General features: G+C 40.5%; 1 protein-coding gene across 1 annotated transcript in view; it reads left to right on the top strand.

The window, feature by feature from the left end:
- RBBP6 (RB binding protein 6, ubiquitin ligase) overlaps positions 1-18,697 on the top strand; it is a 27,815-nt gene extending 9,118 nt beyond the window's left edge. The window contains exons 5-18 of the mRNA XM_010170687.2: positions 2,272-2,316; positions 4,696-4,784; positions 4,913-5,009; positions 5,852-5,991; positions 6,868-7,040; positions 7,799-7,902; positions 8,342-8,697; positions 10,088-10,181; positions 10,262-10,340; positions 10,431-10,488; positions 11,633-11,995; positions 12,348-12,449; positions 13,860-15,605; positions 16,703-18,697. Coding sequence (XP_010168989.2) covers positions 2,272-2,316; positions 4,696-4,784; positions 4,913-5,009; positions 5,852-5,991; positions 6,868-7,040; positions 7,799-7,902; positions 8,342-8,697; positions 10,088-10,181; positions 10,262-10,340; positions 10,431-10,488; positions 11,633-11,995; positions 12,348-12,449; positions 13,860-15,605; positions 16,703-18,272 — 5,016 coding nt within the window. The 3' untranslated portion in view covers positions 18,273-18,697. The remainder of the gene's footprint in view (positions 1-2,271; positions 2,317-4,695; positions 4,785-4,912; positions 5,010-5,851; positions 5,992-6,867; positions 7,041-7,798; positions 7,903-8,341; positions 8,698-10,087; positions 10,182-10,261; positions 10,341-10,430; positions 10,489-11,632; positions 11,996-12,347; positions 12,450-13,859; positions 15,606-16,702) is intronic.
- Positions 18,698-19,152: the final 455 nt, after the last annotated feature.

Here is a 19,152-nt window from a genome sequence, read left to right as displayed (position 1 = left end):
AATGCAGAGTTGTGCCCGTTGTTTCAGTGCCATCAAGCACAGCTGTGCTCCTTCCCGGCTGAGTTTTTAGTTAGCTGAGCTATCTGGTTTTAGGGAACCAGTGTAATTTACATGTAGCACTCCAGCAGTGAGATTGGCCTTTTCTTCCTATTTTCTGCCCCCTTTCCCACTTGCTTTATGTTCGTTTCTGTTTAGTCTTCTGTATGAAATGGGAGTTAGTTAATACACTGACTGTTGATTCTGGTTTTGGAGGACTTCTTTGAGTTTTTTATTCTGCAGTATTATCTTAGGGTTGTATGTGAGTTTCATGGAGATGTTGTTTCAACTTGACTGACTTCAGGGACTGGCAGGAAATACTGAAGTAGAAATTTAAAGGAAAGAAAAAGGCACAGGCATGTGGGATCACTGGAGGATAGCTGTTGGGCTCACGTACTCATCAGTACGTGGATTATCTATTTGCTGCTTTTGATAACTTTAGTAGAAAGAAGTGCTATTGTCTCCGGCCTGCTGGCCGTAGAATAACTGCTTCCTAAAAAAATAAAGTACAATCACTAATTAATAGTTGATTAAGTGTTATGTTTCAGTTCCTGGTCAGTTCTAGACTGTTTAGCACTAGACCCCAATAAAGAGCTTTCCTAATTTCTTGTTTGCTTCTGAAAAACCACAGATTGATGGTGGCTGTGCCTGCCATGAGGGAACACAGGCCTGGTTTTCCCTGTGTAAAAAAGAGTGGCATATGGAGCACGAGGCTTCACAATACTCCAGCAGGCTTCCTTTTTAACAGAACTAGGACAAGATTTTTCTGAGAAGGAAGTCTGAATCTTCTGGTAGGACTTGCAATGGAGAGAAGGTCTCTTTTTCCAGATCTGGGTGTTCCTCTCCAAAGGCACATTTTCAAGAACTTTTTAGTTAGTAATACAGTAATGCTGTATGTGGTTTCCTAAACACACAGAGGAGAAATGGTTCACTGCAGTGAGGAATCCTCTTCTGCATGTAGATATTTTTTCCCCGAGTCTGCTAAAACTGCTCCCTTGGATTCTTCCACTGCATTAGGTAATAAAGGACAAGAGCTTTGTCCAAGGAAGGGTTTTAATCTCTTCTGATAAATTTAGTGACCTCTTGAAGAGAACTGTCTGTTTATATTGTAAATTTTATTTACATTTTTGAGCCACTAAAGACACAGTAAGCAGTGATTCAAGTGTCTTTCTGATAATGTTTTACTAGTATTAGCTTAACTGTTGCTTGTGGCATAATATAATTCAATATACTGGAAAAGGAACAAGAGAAGAGTTACCCACAAGTTTTCTTGTGGAAACCTGCACTGAACACTGCAGTCCATTACTGACTGGTGGCTGGAGGATTTAATTCCTGCGAGCTGTTCCAGCAGGTAGCTGGGAAGGAGGAGTGTGGTTACAATGGAGAAAAAAAACCTACAGGGTTGAGCTCTGAATCCATGTTTTCAACATCATTAAAAATTGGTTTTCATCTGATAGCAAGAAAAATATTAAATTCTCACACATCTCAAACTATTCTCGGTAGTGTGGCCTGTAGTTAATAAAAACAAGAAATAAGTTTTCTCAGTTTTTTGTAGGCTGCTCTGTCACGATGAACACGTTTGTGGAATAATTTGAGCAGTTTATTTTCTTCCTAGACAAAACGATTACTTTTATGGCTGATGTTTTGGATCGGTGTTTGTTTGGGTTTTGTGGGGTGTGGTGAGTTTGGCATTTTTAAACTTACTGACAGGCGAGGCAGAGTTCATGTTTCAGGGCTGATATGCCTGAGCTTTATTTTGACAGGCAAGTAGAGTGTTCATAAAAGCATAACCCTGTGCATTTATAAAAGATGAGACGTTAACGGATTTATTTTCCGTGTAGTTTGTAAATTAGTTTCCTGTAGTGATGCTTCCTTCTCAAATAAACTCAAATTTTAAAAAAAAAATCCTTTTTAGCAGACAATTGACAACTTCCTTACCCCTTCGACTTCTAAGCACTTGTGTTGGCCGGGGGTCCCTCTCTGAGATACTCGGGAGCGATGAGCTGATGGCAGGCGGGTTGGGTTATTTTAGTTCCCTCTCGTTAAGCAGAGGCACTCTTAGGCTGGCGTAGGTTTGGACTTTGGTTTGGGCAAATACAAATGACACTAGGCTGGCAGTGACTCTTGGAGTGATGCTCAGAGGGTGTAGTGCAGACTTTCAGACTACAGTAGAGGTTAACTATTGCTATGTTTTGATTGTAGAACTTGAATATGTGTTTAATTTTTTGTGAACAGATTGATGACTCTTCTGCATCTATTTCTCTGGCCCAGCTTACTAAGGTATATATATATATATATTCTTGTCAAATATTTTTTTTAAAAAATGTTTGCTTCGTATTTTTAGATCGTATACTGTGATTTATAGCTGGATAACTGTTGTAATTTGAACAAAACTTTCATTTAATTTTTAATTTAAAATATTTTAACTTTAAAATGTGTGTATATTTTGATACTATCCTGTAAAGAGTAGTTCCCAGTTTGGGAAGATTGAAGGGGAGTACCTTATCAGCCTCAACATAATGTTGCAGTATTGCTCATCTTCAAGACACAAAGAAGAAGCACTTCAGAAGCTGTTTACCGTTTTTCATACATTTTGTTAATTTTTTGCGTTGGAAACTTAACACAATTTTTACAGAAGAATTTAATTGGCTGTAAGTTACGGACATTTGAGGGGGGTTTGCAACAGCCAAACTAGAAGCGTTTCTGTACCGTGGACAATTGCATGGCTATTTTTGAATTCCCAGTCATTATAGTTCTAGATCCATTCCTTAAATGCTGCACAATTTCATAAATTGTGGTATATATTCAGTGGATAACACAACCTAATTTGTTTGAACGCAGACTGTGTAAATTGTGTAACTGTACCTAATTGTTTATAGGAATATACCAATGTGTATGTGTGGCATAGGAGCAGATGTGACCTTCTGAAACTGTTGTAATGCCGCGTTGTGCTATGGAACTGCTTGCATCCTTTGCTCGATGATGTGTAACTGTGTCTGGGAAAGCACTAGTGATTGCACTTGGGGAAGAGGCGCAGTGCTAGCCAGTCACAAGGATCAGAGAAAGCAGGGCTCAATGCAGAGTAGCTAGTTCTTTCTACTAAAAATACAGGCTGGAGTTCATTTCCTAGAAAGAACAATCTCTTCCCACTGGTGACTTCTTCCCTCTCTCACTGCAGAAATTAAATTGTGTACATTTGGGGGAGGATTAAAAAAAAAAGAGAGAGAGACAGTTTGGAAGGCAGCCACCACTAGAAATTGGTCTCCATTAGTGCTTCCCTAAACGTGTCCTTGGTTCTGTAATCTCATGTGAAATTTTACTCTAAAATGTGAAAATCTGTCCAAGTGGTGTACACATTCAAGATTTTGAGGAAATTTAAGTATTTAGAAGAATGCAGGAACATAACACAAAGCAGCCCCAAATGGTTACTTTAACCTCTGTAGTGCAGACTGGCTTAGCATGGAGGCAATGCATTAACAGTTCTCTGGTTTATTATTACTATGTATTAAATGCCATATTGGAATTTTGGTCTATTCCTACTCATGTTTTGTGGGTTTTGGATGTGTTTTGTAAACCGTTTGGGTTCAAACAAATTAGTCAAGTATCTGTAAAGTTTTCTGTAAATGTTAATGGAAATGATTTTCATAGATGTCGGTCTGGATTATGTTACTGTTGAGAAAATACTGTGTATATGGAACAACCATTTAATAAAATGTTGAAACTAGTTGGTTGCTTTTGTGAATGAATGCATATAAAAACAAAAACATGAGTGTTTGATCTGAATGATAGGTGCTTGAAGGTCCAAATCATTTACAGTCACTCCCTTAGACCCTGCTTGTATCTGGACTAGTGTGTAATAAAAACATTTGAACAAATACTACTTAAAAAAAAAAAAAATCAGCTGGCTTCAATAATTTGAAGATCTAGTTCTGCAGAAGGTTTGTATTACAATTTGTGTGTTAAAAGGACACAGTCAGCTGGAAAAAAACTGCAGGTTTTGCTTCCTGTGGTTAAATCACTTGGTATGAAGAAGCTAGTATGGGGGGGAACATGCAGTTTGGGCTGCCTGCAGCACGTGATGGTCAAATTTCTACTGAAAAGAATCTTTTGCCTTGCTGAGGGATTACAAAAAGCGTGATTCCCTTTAATGCTTCTGTGTCAGAAGCTGAATTTCAGCAAGCAGAAATAACTGCCCCGGCTCTTCAGTTGTGTGTCCTTTTAACGCTGCAAAATGTAACTAATGATACTTGGATGCATTTTTCTCAATTAAATGTACAGTGGATATCTTCTCCTTCAAATAGTCTGGAGCTTTAAAAATTGGTTTAAAAATACTGGATAGTATAGTAGCTTCAGTCCAGTTGGAAGAAAATTGGATTGGTTACACAAGTCTTTATGTAAGGTACAAACAGAGCCTAAGGTTTTGAGTGCCCAAGAATGCTCTTTTGGAGAAGGTTGACAGGCACATAAACATCATGTAATGGCGTAAGGACTCCCCAGAACATCTTCAGGACAAACGTATTTTATATAAGCAGCTGTTTTCATGCAACCTCAGCTAGCGTTGTGCTGCTCTTTACAGGATTGGATGAGTGGTGTTGTCTTTGGCTGTGTGGGCTTAAATGTGTTTCTAATGTGTGTGTCAAATAATTACCTGTTAAACAGACTGCCAATCTGGCTGAAGCCAATGCTTCCGAGGAGGATAAAATAAAAGCTATGATGACACAGTCTGGCCATGAATATGATCCAATCAAGTAAGTGTTGATAATGTCAAATCTGTTCTTTGAAGATTATGGATAAATTGTAGAGGTGTTTGTTTTAACAAGACACACATGCATACCTTTCTGTTTTGTTTTTTTTTTCCCCAAAAAAAAATGTGTAGTTACATGAAGAAACCCTTGGGTCCACCTCCACCATCATATACATGCTTTCGTTGTGGGAAACCTGGGCACTATATAAAGAACTGCCCAACAAATGGGGTAAGATTGTGGGGGACTCTTGGGGTTACTTAGATTCTAACTTTTTTTCTGTTTTTTACCTTGTCAGTTACATAACAAATACATGAATGTTCATATTAAGAATTGTTTCTCTTGGGGTGAAATACAGAAATTAAATGACAGTGTTTCAGAGCCTTTTAAAATTCAAGGAAACCTGGAATTATAAATGTAAAAATCTTATTTTTTCCTAGGTCATGGGCATTAAATAGTTCACAGAGAAAGATCTATAGACACTTCATGTGTATTTTGATATACTTCAATATATATTATTGGAAAATTTTCTCTGTTTTTAACTCTTTTTAATGACAGTTCAGTTTTTAATATTTTGTCTAAAAAGCTGTTTCTGTTGACCCCATCTATTGAATATTTACATATTTTAATTACATGAGTCTCTGGTTGAATATTCATGCCATTCAACATTAGCCATTCAATGTATATCCATGAGGTATGAATTCAACCTTCATATGTAGCTGGTGGCTGTAAGTTTCCCCAGGGACTGGTTTGGAGCACTGAATTAAACTCTCACTCTGAGCTGTGTTTTGGAGGAGGAGTGGGTGTGTGAGTGGGTGGTGAGCTGAGGGGTATTTCACCCTCAAGGAACCTGAAGTTAAGCCAAAGAATGTCATTTGAGTTCAAAACACTGCTCAGGCCTTTGGAATGCCCTGGCTGTATTCCTTTAGGGAAATCAGTATTTTAGTTGAGCAACCCTTACTCTAGGGAAAATGAGAGGATTGAAGGCTCTTGCTGCTTAAAATAATCATTGAAATCTCACTGTAAGTTTGGCTCTTAAGATGAAATATGTCTGCATTTTTTTTTCTTAACAGGACAAAAACTTTGAGTCTGTTCCAAGAATTAAAAAGAGCACAGGAATTCCGAGGAGTTTCATGATGGAGGTGAAGGATCCCAACACGAAGGGTGCTATGCTGACGAACACTGGCAAATATGCAATTCCAACTATCGATGCGTAAGTGTGGGATTAACTGGACTGACCAAAAAGTGACCAAGAAAACCTGTGTAAATCTCTGAGCAGCAGTGCAGCCCAGTCAGCCAGCATCCCTTACTGCAGGGGAGGAAGCCCCTCGTTGTATCTTAACCTTAAAGTCTGCTGCTTCCAGATACTGAACTCGGGTGGTCCTGCTGTTCACGCCCCTGGAGGTTAAACTCGCGGTGTGCTGAGAATCTGTATTTCTGCAGAACATGTCTTTAGTGTTTACAGTTGGGGTCATTCTCTTTGAAAGCTGGTTTTGCTCCTGTTCTATGTTTCAAAGGCTTCTTGCAAAATGTAACAAATAGCTGTTGGACTGAGATTTCCTCTCCCACTGACTGTTATCAAATCTCATGTGTGAAACAGACCAAAGTTTTCCTGTTGCTGTAGACTAAGAAAATACTGCTGTGTGCCAAAGGCGCTTGGTAGCACTTCTCTTTCTCTGTCATGGATCTCCTTTTGTAGAAGCTGTAACATAGACTTCTTTAATTTATAAAATGTAATTACTCGGAGACTAACTTCATCCTGAGCCTGCAATTTACACTTACCCTCTGGCAAAGGAGAGATGGGATTCGTTTCACCTGATTTCTACCTGTCAGATTTTCTAATCTGAGCTAATTTCTTAGCGGATCCAATGAATGGGAAAGTTCTGCAGAAGGAAAACTGTTCCTCCCTCCCTCCCTCCCTCTCCTGGTCTTGTGGCTATAGAAAAGTAGTTTAAACTAAATGCCTATATTTCTTAAGAGATGTGGAGTGAGAAGAATTACATCTGTTACCTTCCTTTGATAAAATCTAAAGCTTGGGAAAGTTTTCCTTTACTCATTTTTTTTTTCCTTTTCCTTCCCCGCTCCCCAGGGAAGCTTATGCTATAGGAAAGAAAGAAAAGCCTCCCTTCCTACCAGAGGAGCCGTCCTCCTCCTCGGAAGAAGATGATCCTATTCCAGATGAGCTGCTGTGTCTCATTTGTAAAGATATAATGACCGATGCGGTTGTCATTCCCTGCTGTGGAAACAGCTATTGTGATGAATGTAAGTGTTGAGTCCCATGTTTGTTAATTCAGAATGCCAGATGTGATCTTCTGAAAGCAGAAATGGGAGATAACGAAATTACTTTGTTACCAGTTCTATTTAATACTTAAGTCTACCCTGAATAGGAAAGGACTCTTCTCTTATAAAGGAAAAATTTAAAAAAGCAGAGGGCTTTTTTCCCTTCTTACACATCTAGTTAAATCCTCTTTACATGTGGAAGGATGAGAGTGAGAAAAGTGCATAAGTGTGCAAGTGATTGCAGTATTGGGTATCGAACGCATTTAGCTTGTCCACAGCCCTTTCTCTCATACAAAGTTACATATCCAGCTCTGGTGATTTACTGTGTTGTGCAGCAAACGGCTGGTCAGGCATTTAATTCACATTCTTCTCCACGGGAGAGCTGGTTAAAACCTTCAGAACTCAAACCTGCTAATCCTTTTTTGAAATGTGTTTGATTCATTAACTTTGAGGTTGGTGACTTCTCACTGCACTAGATAGTGGGGAAAAAAGACAACTTGAAACATCAAGACACAGCCTACTCTACATTTGCAAATGTTACAGTAGGGACATATCAAAACTGGACAGTTACTTGCTGCATACTAGAAATGTTTTACTCTAGTGAACATTTATAGCTTCATGCTCTCAATTCAAGACCATATTCGACCATTAATCATATACATGTTTTTATAATTGATCAGAACCCAGAAAGCTTCCTTAGTTTGGCTGAAAACTATTTTGGTTATTCTAATTATTCACAGGTATTAGGACAGCGCTACTGGAGTCCGAGGAGCACACGTGCCCAACGTGCCATCAGACCGATGTTTCTCCTGATGCGTTAATTGCCAATAAGTTCCTGCGTCAGGTAACATGATGACTTTTGTGTAAACTGTTTGTGAGAAAAGTCTGTTTATAAAAAGCTGAAAGAGAAGATTATCTTAATTTACATCTCCTTAAGCAAGCCTGAATTCAGTAAGACTACATTTACTTTTCAAATACGTTACCTATTGTTACAGAAGCTTGCAACTCGTTAGAGATGACCTGGCAAATTGAGGTCACACTTCTGTTTAACATGATTACCTCACTTTCACCTTTGGTGATACAGATACTCTGAATCTTAACTATTAATACTCTGAATATTAATAATTAATATCAGTGTTTAATGTGGTGTGTTCATATATCTGTATGTTGATTTATTTTAGGATTAATAGCAATTACACAAGTAATTGTACTCTGTGGAGGCTTTTGTTTGTATATCTACTGAAGTTTTATGTTACTTTTTATAAATATTTTTCTGCCTCCAGGCTGTGAACAACTTCAAAAATGAAACTGGGTACACAAAAAGACTCCGGAAGCAAATCCAGCAGCAGCAGCAGCAACAGCAGCAGCCGCCGCCACCACCACCACCCCCACCTCCACCACCCCTAATGAGACAAACAATAACACGCAACCTGCAGCCTCTGCTCCGGCCAGCCATTTCCAGACAGCAGGATCCACTCATGATTCCATTACCTTCTCTGGTGTCTCGTTCTGCTCTGTCATCACTGGGCCCTGGTCAGCCGTCTGGGCTGCCAGTAAATCCATCTGCTGTCGTCGTCTCTGATCTCCCTCCAGCAGTGTCGCTGTCTCTCCGTGGTGAAAAGCCAGATGGACCTTTTCGGTAAGTAAATCTGTAGATCAACATGAATACAAAAGACAACAAAATGCTGAAGTTATATTCTTTTTGAGCTTCTCAGCGAGCAATTTACACATCATTAGTGACAGTTGCAGATAATTGTGGAAGTTCTGAGTTTTGTTTTTATAGAATCATAGAATGGTTTGGGGTGGAAGGGACCTTAAAGCTCATCCAGTCCCAACCCCCCTGCCAGCAGCAGGGACACCTTCCACTAGACCAGGTTGCTCAAAGCCTCATGCAACCTGGCCTTGAACACTTCCAGGGAGGAGCAGCCACAGCTTCTCTGGGCAGCCTGGGCCAGTGTCTCACCACCTTCACACCAAAGAATTTCTTACCAGTATCTAATCTAAACCTCCCCTCTTCCAGTTTAAAGCCATTACTCCTTGTTCTGTCACTACCTGCCTTTGTAAAAAGTCGATTTTTACTTAGTTGAGGGCACTTGGATAAGTTGGAAGCGTGCCTCATGCAAGAATTTTCTCAAGTATTTCTGGTTTGGTTCCCTTATCAGTCATCCAGTACAGGTTTACCCTGAAAGAGGAATTTTTTTGCCCCAGGAGCCCTTTGATTTTAAGTGGCTAGCAGTTCCTATAGTAACCATCTGCTTATGTCAAACTTCCTTGAGTGCATTAATTTCTCTTTAGTACTGAGGAAATAATATTTTCATTAAAATTATAAAAGTACAATTACAGGTAAAATTGACCAGCTGTTTTCACTTTACTTTTCCCCCAAAGTGTTTCTATCCATCAGTATTGTGGTAAGTCAGAGTTACCCTCAGTAATAGACAGTGTAGTCAGTGAGTGTAATAACCGTTGAAACACTGTAAACCCGAAGTATTTACAAACATGAAAGTCCGTGTTTGCAACCCAGAGAAGTCCTATGAAAACACCTTCAAAATCTGTGCTGTTGTTTAGGGCTTATATCCTTTCAGCTTTATGCCTCGAACACAAATAGCCACTCTGTCCAGAAGACTGTCAGGCTCAGCTGAACCGTTAATGGAAAAGGTCACGATTCAAAAGAACCTCTAAGGCAGCCTCTGAACCAGCACATAGACACGTCCTAAGAGAATTTCACTTCTTGCATCTTCCAGAACTGAGATTCAGTGGGGGGGGGTTACACGTATCTAATCCTTTCCTGTGCAGCTAGTTTATTAAGATATGTTTCTAGTGAGTTTCCTTGTTAAATGCCGGTAGTTCAAATTGGCTTCTCTTCAGTGCTTCATTTGGAATCAGCCAACTTCACATTTGTAAATCTGGTGAAGATTTTTTTTCCCCCCCCCCATTTACAGTACTCAGGTCTTTCTGACCTTGGACTTTATTTGAACATTGTTTTGAAGTGCTACTTGAAATATAATTTTAAAATTTGTTTTTTATTGTAGTGATGCCGATGCTGTTTTACCTCCTGCTCTGGTGACAGCTGCTGAACTTTCCAAATCTTCCCCTCTGTCAATCACCAGTTTGTTGGAAGAGAAGGTAAATGTTATCTCAGCATATGCAGTGATTCTTGTATTTCAGTAGAGCTTATTTTCTAAGTGTTTGCATTTATTCACAAGGGCTATCAGGTACCGGTACTGAGACAACCAGCATTGCCAAGTCTTCTGGGCCCTCAAGGACAGTCAATACCCACAACTGGTAAGTAACTAGAACTTTAGAATTTCTTGTAAAAAATTATCTTCTGATAAACTGAATGGATTTTTTTTTCTCTTCTCCCTGCTCCAAAAGGTCATCCAATGAGAGCTGGTACCATTCGCTCAGCAGGTGGCAGACCAGGCTGGGAACTGTAAGTATTCTACAGAAATTTAATACATTACTACTTGTAACCTGCTAGATGAGGCTGTAACACAGAACTTGTACAACAGCTGATTTATAATGAAATAAGTATGCACAGATAGTTGTGGAGAATACAAGTGGTAATTAATTTTTAAATGGCTTAATTCAAATTAGCTTTAACAAAAGGGATCTGTGTTCGCAGTAAGATTACTTAAAATAAAACTCCAGTACATAATTGAAAAGAAGACTCTGGAAAATGAACACTTTTTGAGGAAACCATAATTACATATAAAAATTAAAGATAATTAAAAGGTGAGATGGAAAGCCATCCTTTTTATTACTGGCTGAATAGGGCTGAAGAAATTCATTTCCCAATAGAAATCAGCCTCCAACATTCTTTTTTTAACAACTTAGTTGATACTGGTTGAACAAATTATTGGCAAAGTCAGCGGTTGCTTTATGGCAATTTTGAATCTCTTCAATTTATTCATCTCAAACAGCCAAGCTGCTTTCTCTCAGTTGGAGAGAGAGGAGTCTGTTTTATCTATTATTGCAGTGTCAAGCTAGTCCTTCCTTTTGGAGTGTATTTGTTACAGATAAATTGTAAGGGCACATCGTGTTTGTAAAATCTTAAAGATAAATCAAAACAAAACCCAGGATCCATCCCACAGATTATCTAAAATCTCAGATTCAGTAAGCAAGAAAATAACAATTCAGGGACAAGAACAGGCCAAATACATCATCCTGAGGCATCAACGTAGGAAGCATGTGTGGGACAAATTAAAGAAGTTTGAGAGAGGATGAGTTAATATCCGTGCAGGACTTTAAAGATCGGAAGCGTGAAGTATTGAGTGTATCGAGGAGTGGCAGAGGACCGGTGGGCACTTGGCACGTGGGCATGGGCAGCCTCCATCCGTAGTCACAAAGCTGAGTATGAGGAGAGAAGACTGAAGGAACTGTTGGGGGTGAGGATGTGGAAGGCAAGTATGAGGATCAAGAAATGAGTGTAGTCTCAAACAGAAAGCAGGGAGAGAAACACTTAAGTTGAGAACTAGAAGGGCTCGCCACCATGCTCCTGCTTCATTTGCTTTCCTCTTTGAAATCAGGGCAGAGTGTAACAAACAGTGACACGTGTTTTTGGGTTTCTTTTGAAGTTCAAATCGAGGACGCCCGCATAGTGAACGTGCCCAAAGGACTCAGGCCCCAACACTACCAGCATCAGCACCAGTCTTTGTGCCTGTGCCTCCACCTCCCCTGTATCCTCCACCACCCCACGCACTTCCTCTTCCACCGGGTGTACCACCACCACAGTTTCCTCCTCAGTTTCCACCTGGTCAGCCTCCATCTGCTGGGTACACTGTCCCCCCTCCAGGATACCCCCCAGCTCCTGCAAACATGTCATCAGCTTGGGTACCAGCAGCAGTACCAACGGCTCATTCAAATACCATCCCAACGACACAAGCACCTCCCTTATCTAGGGAGGAGTTTTACCGAGAACAACGGAGACTTAAAGAGGAGTAAGTATTTGGCTCGTTGCAGTTGCGTTGTTTTCAGTTTTGTATTTTGATAGCCTATCAGACTGCAGTTATGCTAAAGTGCATCTGACATAAGCAAAAATGACTAGTGTTTTTTCCAATATACTTCATTGCAGACGGTAAACATGCCAAACTAGAACAAGACAACTGTAATTCTAAAACTTGCCCTAAACTTCGTAGGAATTCTAAACTGTTTTTGCTTAAATAGGATGTTCACCTTTTGCATTTGCATGCAGTATACATTTTCTCATATTGGCCATGTTTTGTTTCTTGATGTCTTTTTGTAATAAAGGTCAAACTTAAATTGTAATAAAGGTCAAACTTATTTTAACAGGGAAAAGAAAAAGTCCAAACTTGATGAGTTTACAAATGATTTTGCTAAGGAATTGATGGAATATAAAAAGATTCAAAAGGAGCGTAGGCGTTCGTTTTCCAGGTAACTGCTTTACATGTCCGTAATGGAGAAGCAGATTGTCTAGAAGAATCAGGAGGAGTTCCACTCCACCTCTCTGTCCCTAGATGGATTGGCTGATTCCAGGGATTAGCAGTGCTAGGAGTTTCATATCTAGGTTACTAGCTGAAATATAGCCGAGATTACAGTTGAGTGATTGTTATAATTGGGCAGCAGCTGTTCAGGAAGAGGGTGTCTCTTACTAAAGCTTCTCTGCAGCAACATCCTTCACCTCCTGACAGCTGTGAGGAGGCTGGAAACGGAGTAGGTGTAGTTACTGAATTTTCTGTGTCTGCCTATTCTGATTATAACCATTACCTCAAAGCACTTTGGAGGAGATATGTGAGAGAAATTGTCTTCGTTTCTTCTTTTGTTTATCTCATGCAGATACATGGCGAGATTTTAACCTGGACTGCAAACTGGTGGCTTTTGCTAGTATTTTGTTGATACTGTTAAATTTTTCTTAGGAATTAAAAGATCAAACTTGTTTTTAAGGAAATCTTTGAGAGAGGAATGGTGCTAATGAACATATGCTGAATAATGTGAAATGATTCTTTAAAAAATAATAAAAGAAAAACTTGTGAAGAAAAAACTCAGGGTAGCTGATGTTTTCTATCCCAAAAAATCACTTGGGCAGGATGAACAGCTCTCTATTAGTAATGCTATATCTTTCCTATAGTAGTGGCTTCAAGTCATAGTAGTAGGGGTTTGTTTAGTTTAGTAAACTCTAAACTGAGTTTAGAAGCTTTTTAGATATGACTTTTCTTGAGAGATGACTTTGGCTAAAGCTAGAGCTACGTGCAGAATTTTGCTAGCATGTCTGGCTGGAAGTGTCAGTTCTAGTCCTGTCTGTCAGATTGCATTTACAAGTTTTTTGCATCCTGTACAAATTGCCAACTGAGTAGTGAAGTTAAATAGACTAAGCTGGCATTTTAAAATGGAGCTGTACTGTCTTCAGGCTGAACTGTGTTTTCTGGCTGTTTGATGCTGCACTGTAGCTGTTAAGACTTGCTCTTTTTGCATGTAGTTGCGGAGTGGTGAAATGTGCATGTTCACGTACCAGTAGAGGCCAGTATACACCACCTTAAATCAATCAATAGCTGTGGTAGTTCCTGTGATAGCAGTGAGTGGAAGTAGACTTACCCTTCCTGTATGTTTTTACACTAACAAAGCAGCAGCTGTTCTGTCTTGTAAGCAGAAACTTTTACATGTTATCAGGTTCTTCAATTTGCAGTAGCATTATGTCAGCAGCTGAAAGAAGCTTTGACATAAGCATATGGAGAGAAAAAAAAATTTAAAAAAACAAACAACCAAATTTGGGAGGAAAACGATAGGGGAGAGTGGCTGTTTTGAATTAACTTCATTTATTTGTTTTGTGTTGTGTTTTTTTTTAAGGTCCAAGTCTCCCTATAGTGCTTCATCTTACTCTAGAAGTTCCTACACGTACTCAAAGTCAAGATCCGGTTCTTCCCGCTCTCGCTCCTACTCCCGATCGTTCAGTCGCTCCCACTCTCGTTCCTACTCACGGTCACCGCCGTACCCGAGGAGAGGCAAAGGCAAGAGTCGTAACTATCGTTCTAGGTCAAGGTCACATGGTTATCACCGGTCCAGGTCAAGGTCACCCCCGTACAGAAGGTACCATTCACGGTCCAGGTCTCCAGTATTTAGGGGCCAATCTCCCACTAAACGGACTGTGCCTCAAGGGGAAGGAGAAAGGGAGTATTTCAATAGATACAGAGAAGTCCCACCGTATGATATGAAAGCTTACTATGGCAGATCAGTTGACTTTAGAGACCCATTTGAAAAAGAAAGATACAGAGAATGGGAAAGGAACTACAGAGAATGGTATGAGAAGTTTTATAAGGGCTATGCTGTTGGCGCTCAACCTCGACCTCCAGTCAACAGGGAGAACTTTTCTCCAGATAGGTTTGGTCCACATGGGACCAGACGAGAGAATTCGCCGTATGCTCGGGGACGTAGGGAGGATTATCCTGGTGGGCAGAGCCACAGAAATCGTAATATAGCTGGAAATTACCCTGAAAAACCTGGAAGAGAGAGCCATGGCATCAAAGATCCTACCAAATCAAAAGAGAAGGAGGTGGAAAATCCACTGGGAGATGGCAAAGGAAATAAACATAAAAAACACCGGAAGAGAAGGAAAGGGGATGAGAATGAAGGATTTCCTAATCCTGAGTTGTTGGAAGGTGCAAGGAAACCGAGAGAGCCAGTTACAACAGAAGATGTTAAAACAGACTCTCTGTTCATGCTCCCAAGCAGAGATGATGCCACCCCAGTGAGGGATGAGCCTATGGAGGCAGATTCTATTGCATTCAAACCCGTGTCTGAGAAGGAGAAAAAAGAGAAGGAAAAACCAAAAGCAAAAGTTGACAAGACAAAGCGGAAAGCAGAAACAGCCGCTCCTCCTAAGAAAGAGAACACAGCAAAACCAGCTAAAGCTTCACAGGAGAAGGTGGACACTGATCGTGAAAAATCTCCTCGAGCAGAACCTCCTGTGAAGAAAGTGAAGGAGGAGTTGCCCAAGACAGACAGTGTTAAAACATCTTCCTCTCAAAAGGATGAGAAGGCTCTTGGCACCCCACGGAAAGTTCACCCCAAAGTGACAAAAGATCACCCAGAAACCAGACCAGCCAAGGAGGAAAAGGCAAAGAAAGACCATCCAAAAGAAACCAAGTCAGAGAAGCCCTCCAACAAAGAGGACAAGTCAAAAAAGCCTGCTGAAAAAAGCAAACCTTCTGATGCCAAACCTGAGAAAAGAAAAAGAAAAGCAGATGAAAAGGCTGATAAAGAACATGAAGCCACTTCTGTAAAGGCCTCTAAACCAGAAACTGCTGAATCGAAAACATCACCAAAGGGGAAGAGTGAGCCTGATGGTGAAAAAGGAGAGCGAACTCCAGAGAAGGATAAATCTGCTTTTCTTAACAACCCTGCAAAAAAGATTAAACTTAACCGAGAAACTGGCAAAAAAATTGTGAGTGGAGAAAATGTGCCACCTGCAAAAGAACTTGTTGAGAAACCTGAGCCGAGCAGTAGCAAAGTTAAACAAGAAAAAGGAAAAGGAAAAGTGAGAAGAAAAGTAACAGCAGCTGATGGGTCTAGTTCAACCCTTGTAGATTACACCAGGTACCTCTTTCTTTCTTTTCCTATTCTTTCTTTCTTCCTCCTCCCCCCAAAAAATGTAAAATTCTTTATGGTGATTAATGAAAGGAACAGCTAAATCTCTGCTAAAGAGTGAATAATCTGGGATCTTTCCTGTTAAACTATGCTTGGATGAAAGTCACATTTTGTTAAAGGAAACAAGCAGTCTGCCTTGCACAGAAAGCTGATGAGGTTAATTCATTGGTGATGTGTTTGACCCTTATGGGACTTTTTCCCCCCCCTCTTGATATTCATTACATGTTGACTCTCCTTTCAAATCCAGCTAACTGCTCAAGGCGAGGCTAACGGGCGTGTCTGCGACATGCATTTTGCATTTTAAAAATTGCAGGGTGCTGGAATGATCCACTCCTGTCAGTGCGGCAGGAAATTGCACCTTGCAGAAAAAGCAGCTTGATTGCCAATATATTGTAGTGGTTTAGCCTTGAGCACAGTGCCAGGTTGACACAGCTACGCTGCTGCCAGCTCAGTGGCCACCTTGGAGATCTCTCTTCTCTATTCCATTGTGTGACATGTGGGGCGGGGGGGAAAGTGATCTAGTGTGGAGCTGTTGTTACTTACGTTGCAGTGTCTGAAGAACCAGGACTAAGCGAACTCAAAGCATTTAAAACATTGCTGGAGATTTAAGATAGTGTCTTGATGTTCTAAAAAGTTTTTTAAATGTACGTTTTTCTAAAGAGCGACCCTAGGTCATGAGGATAAAAGTTTGGTTGTGCGTACCTCTCCATAATTGCTCTCTTACATGTTGAAACAAGAATGTCTATCTAATTTATCTGCCACTGGTAGAAATAGGACATGAAGGAATTACCAGATCAGACAGTCCCCAATCTGATAATCTCGTGTCTTTGTTAATTAAATGTATAGTAGCAAGATACTAAATTAATTGATTGCTCATAATCTTAGCGAGTGGACTCATCCTTTCTCTTCTCTGTTCCCTTAATTGAACATCTTTTGAAAAAATGCTGAAGATTTAGAATTGAAACAAAAACTGTTTTATGGAATGTTACAGAAGATGGTGGTGTGTGTCTCTCGCCCATTATTAACGTGCACTTTTTTCCTCTTAGCACTAGTTCTACTGGAGGAAGCCCTGTTAAAAAGACTGAAGAAAAGCCAGATACTAAACGGACTGTCATTAAGACCATGGAGGAGTATAATAATGATATAACAGCCCCCGCTGAAGACGTCATTATTATGATCCAGGTCCCTCAGTCGAAGTGGGATAAAGATGACTTCGAGTCTGAAGAAGAAGACATTAAATCTACCCAGGTGCCCACAAGTGTAGGAAAGCCTGCTAGCATTATAAAAAACGTCAGTGCTAAGCCACCAAACCCTGTAAAACACAGTGAAAAAGAGACAGAGCCTTTGGAGAAAACACAGAAAACTGCAAAAGAGGTGAGTTATGAGAGCTCACAGCACGATGCAAAGAGTTCAAAAAGTTCTTCGTCGAGTGAAAAAGGAAAAACCAAAGACCGGGATCATTCTTCGTCAGACAAGGACACTTCTGAGAAGAGAAAGAGCAGTGTTCAGCCAGAAAAAGACCACTCAGAACGTGCAGCTGAACAAGGAAATGGAAAAAATATTTCTCAATCTTCCAAAGAGAGCAGATCATCAGAGAAACATGATACTGGCCGTGGCTCCACTGCTAAAGACTTTACTCCTAACCGAGACAAAAAATCTGACCACGATGGCAACAGAGATCATTCTAGTTCCAAGCGTAGGGATGAAAAGAGTGAATTAGTGAGGAGAAAAGACTCCCCTTCTCGAAACAGAGAATCTGCATTAGTACAGAAAAGCAAACCGAGAGAGGAGCGAGCAGAGCCGTCCAAAAAGGGCACTGGGGATGCCAAGAGGAGCAGCTACAGTCCCCCGCGCGAGCGGAAGCAGTCTGATCACAAAGCTGCTCACGATTCCAAGCGTACGCTGGAGGAACACAAACCTCCAGATAAAAATTCAGGAAAAGAAAAAGAAAAGCATGTACCAGAAGTAAAGAGCAATAAAGAGAAAGAGCCAAGTGGTACTAAACCGCCTGTGAAACAAGAATCACCAGATGTAAAAAATGAGAAAGAGAATGTGACTGGGCAAAGCGACAAGAGCGTTGTGAAGCCCAAGCCTCAGGTGAGCAGCTCCTCGCGGCTCTCCTCCGATCTCACTCGGGAGACTGACGAGGCTGCCTTTGTACCAGACTACAACGAAAGTGACAGCGAGAGTAATGTATCTGCAAAAGAGGAGGAAGCTGCAGGAAAAAATCCTAAAGAGCCGAAAGAAAAGGCTGTGGACAAGGTGAAAGAGGAGACGGCAGCACCTGCTGCAGGTGAGCAGCCCGAAGCCAGCAGAAGTCAGAGTCAGAGCAGTCCCAGCGTCAGCCGCAGCCGTAGTCAGAGCCCTTCGGAGAGCCAGACTCGAAGCCACAGCAGCAGTGCCAGCTCAGGAGAGAGTCAAGACAGCAAGAAAAAGAAAAAGAAAAAAGAGAAGAAGAAGCATAAGAAGCACAAGAAACACAAGAAGCATAAGAAACACATTGGAAACGAAACGGAATTGGAAAAGAGCCAAAAACACAAACACAAGAAGAAGAAATCGAAGAAGAGCAAAGATAAAGAGAAGGATGACCAAAAAGTGAAATCTGTCACCACATAGAACGACAGATAATAAAGAAATGACTTAATTCCTAAGTCATCTGTATTAAATTTTGTTAAAATGTAAACGAATTCAAGCGTTGTAAATAATGACATGAAAGACCCTGTGCTGCACTTAAAATATTGCTGCTTGATTATTTGATTTTTACATCAGAGCTTTATAAAAGTGAACATTTTGTACAGAATTGTGAGTTGTGACCATGTAACATGAAAGGTTTTGCTGGGGCATCTTATTTTTAACCACCATTAATTAGTTTGGGTGGAGTTTACTGTACTGTGAAACTTTTCACATTTGAATTTTTTTTTTTTTAATTGCCTGGCAGAAGAAGCTGGTATCAGTTATAAAATATCAGCAGAATGATTTGCAGAATACATTACAGCCTGTTATGTCACTTTTTGATTACAATAAAAAGTTTTCAGTAAACTATCCGATGTGATGAGATTTCCAGTGACAGCAGAACGCAGTGACAGGAAGAAGCTGACGTGTTGGTGTGTGAAAAATAATGTGTCTGCGGGTTTAATTTTGAAAAGACTTGTAGGAGGTGAAATCTCTTGAGCTGGCGCGATGTGGGGAGGTGCTGCCACGAGGTGCACTCTGCTCATGTGCCAAGTAGACTTGTTTTACATTGTAAAAGGTGGTGTATGGCCCCAAAACACAGCCAGTGCTAACAGCTGGTGCCGACTCTTGTAAAATAACGCTCCATGGCCAGCTGGCCCGTTTCGGCGTTGGCCCCCTGGGTTTGGGAAGCTGTCGTCATTCGCAGGTGAACAGTTACACGTGTTTTCAGATGCCCTGTAACCTGTATTTTCTCTCAATGATGCTGATGTTTGTGGTTTTTATAAAGAGAAACTTTATTATTAATATTTTCATATGGTGGTGC

The sequence above is a fragment of the Antrostomus carolinensis genome, unplaced genomic scaffold (assembly GCF_000700745.2).
Source record: "Antrostomus carolinensis isolate BGI_N321 unplaced genomic scaffold, ASM70074v2 scaffold5546, whole genome shotgun sequence".
Classification (NCBI taxonomy): domain Eukaryota; kingdom Metazoa; phylum Chordata; class Aves; order Caprimulgiformes; family Caprimulgidae; genus Antrostomus; species Antrostomus carolinensis.
This window is presented reverse-complemented; position numbering and strand designations above follow the sequence as displayed.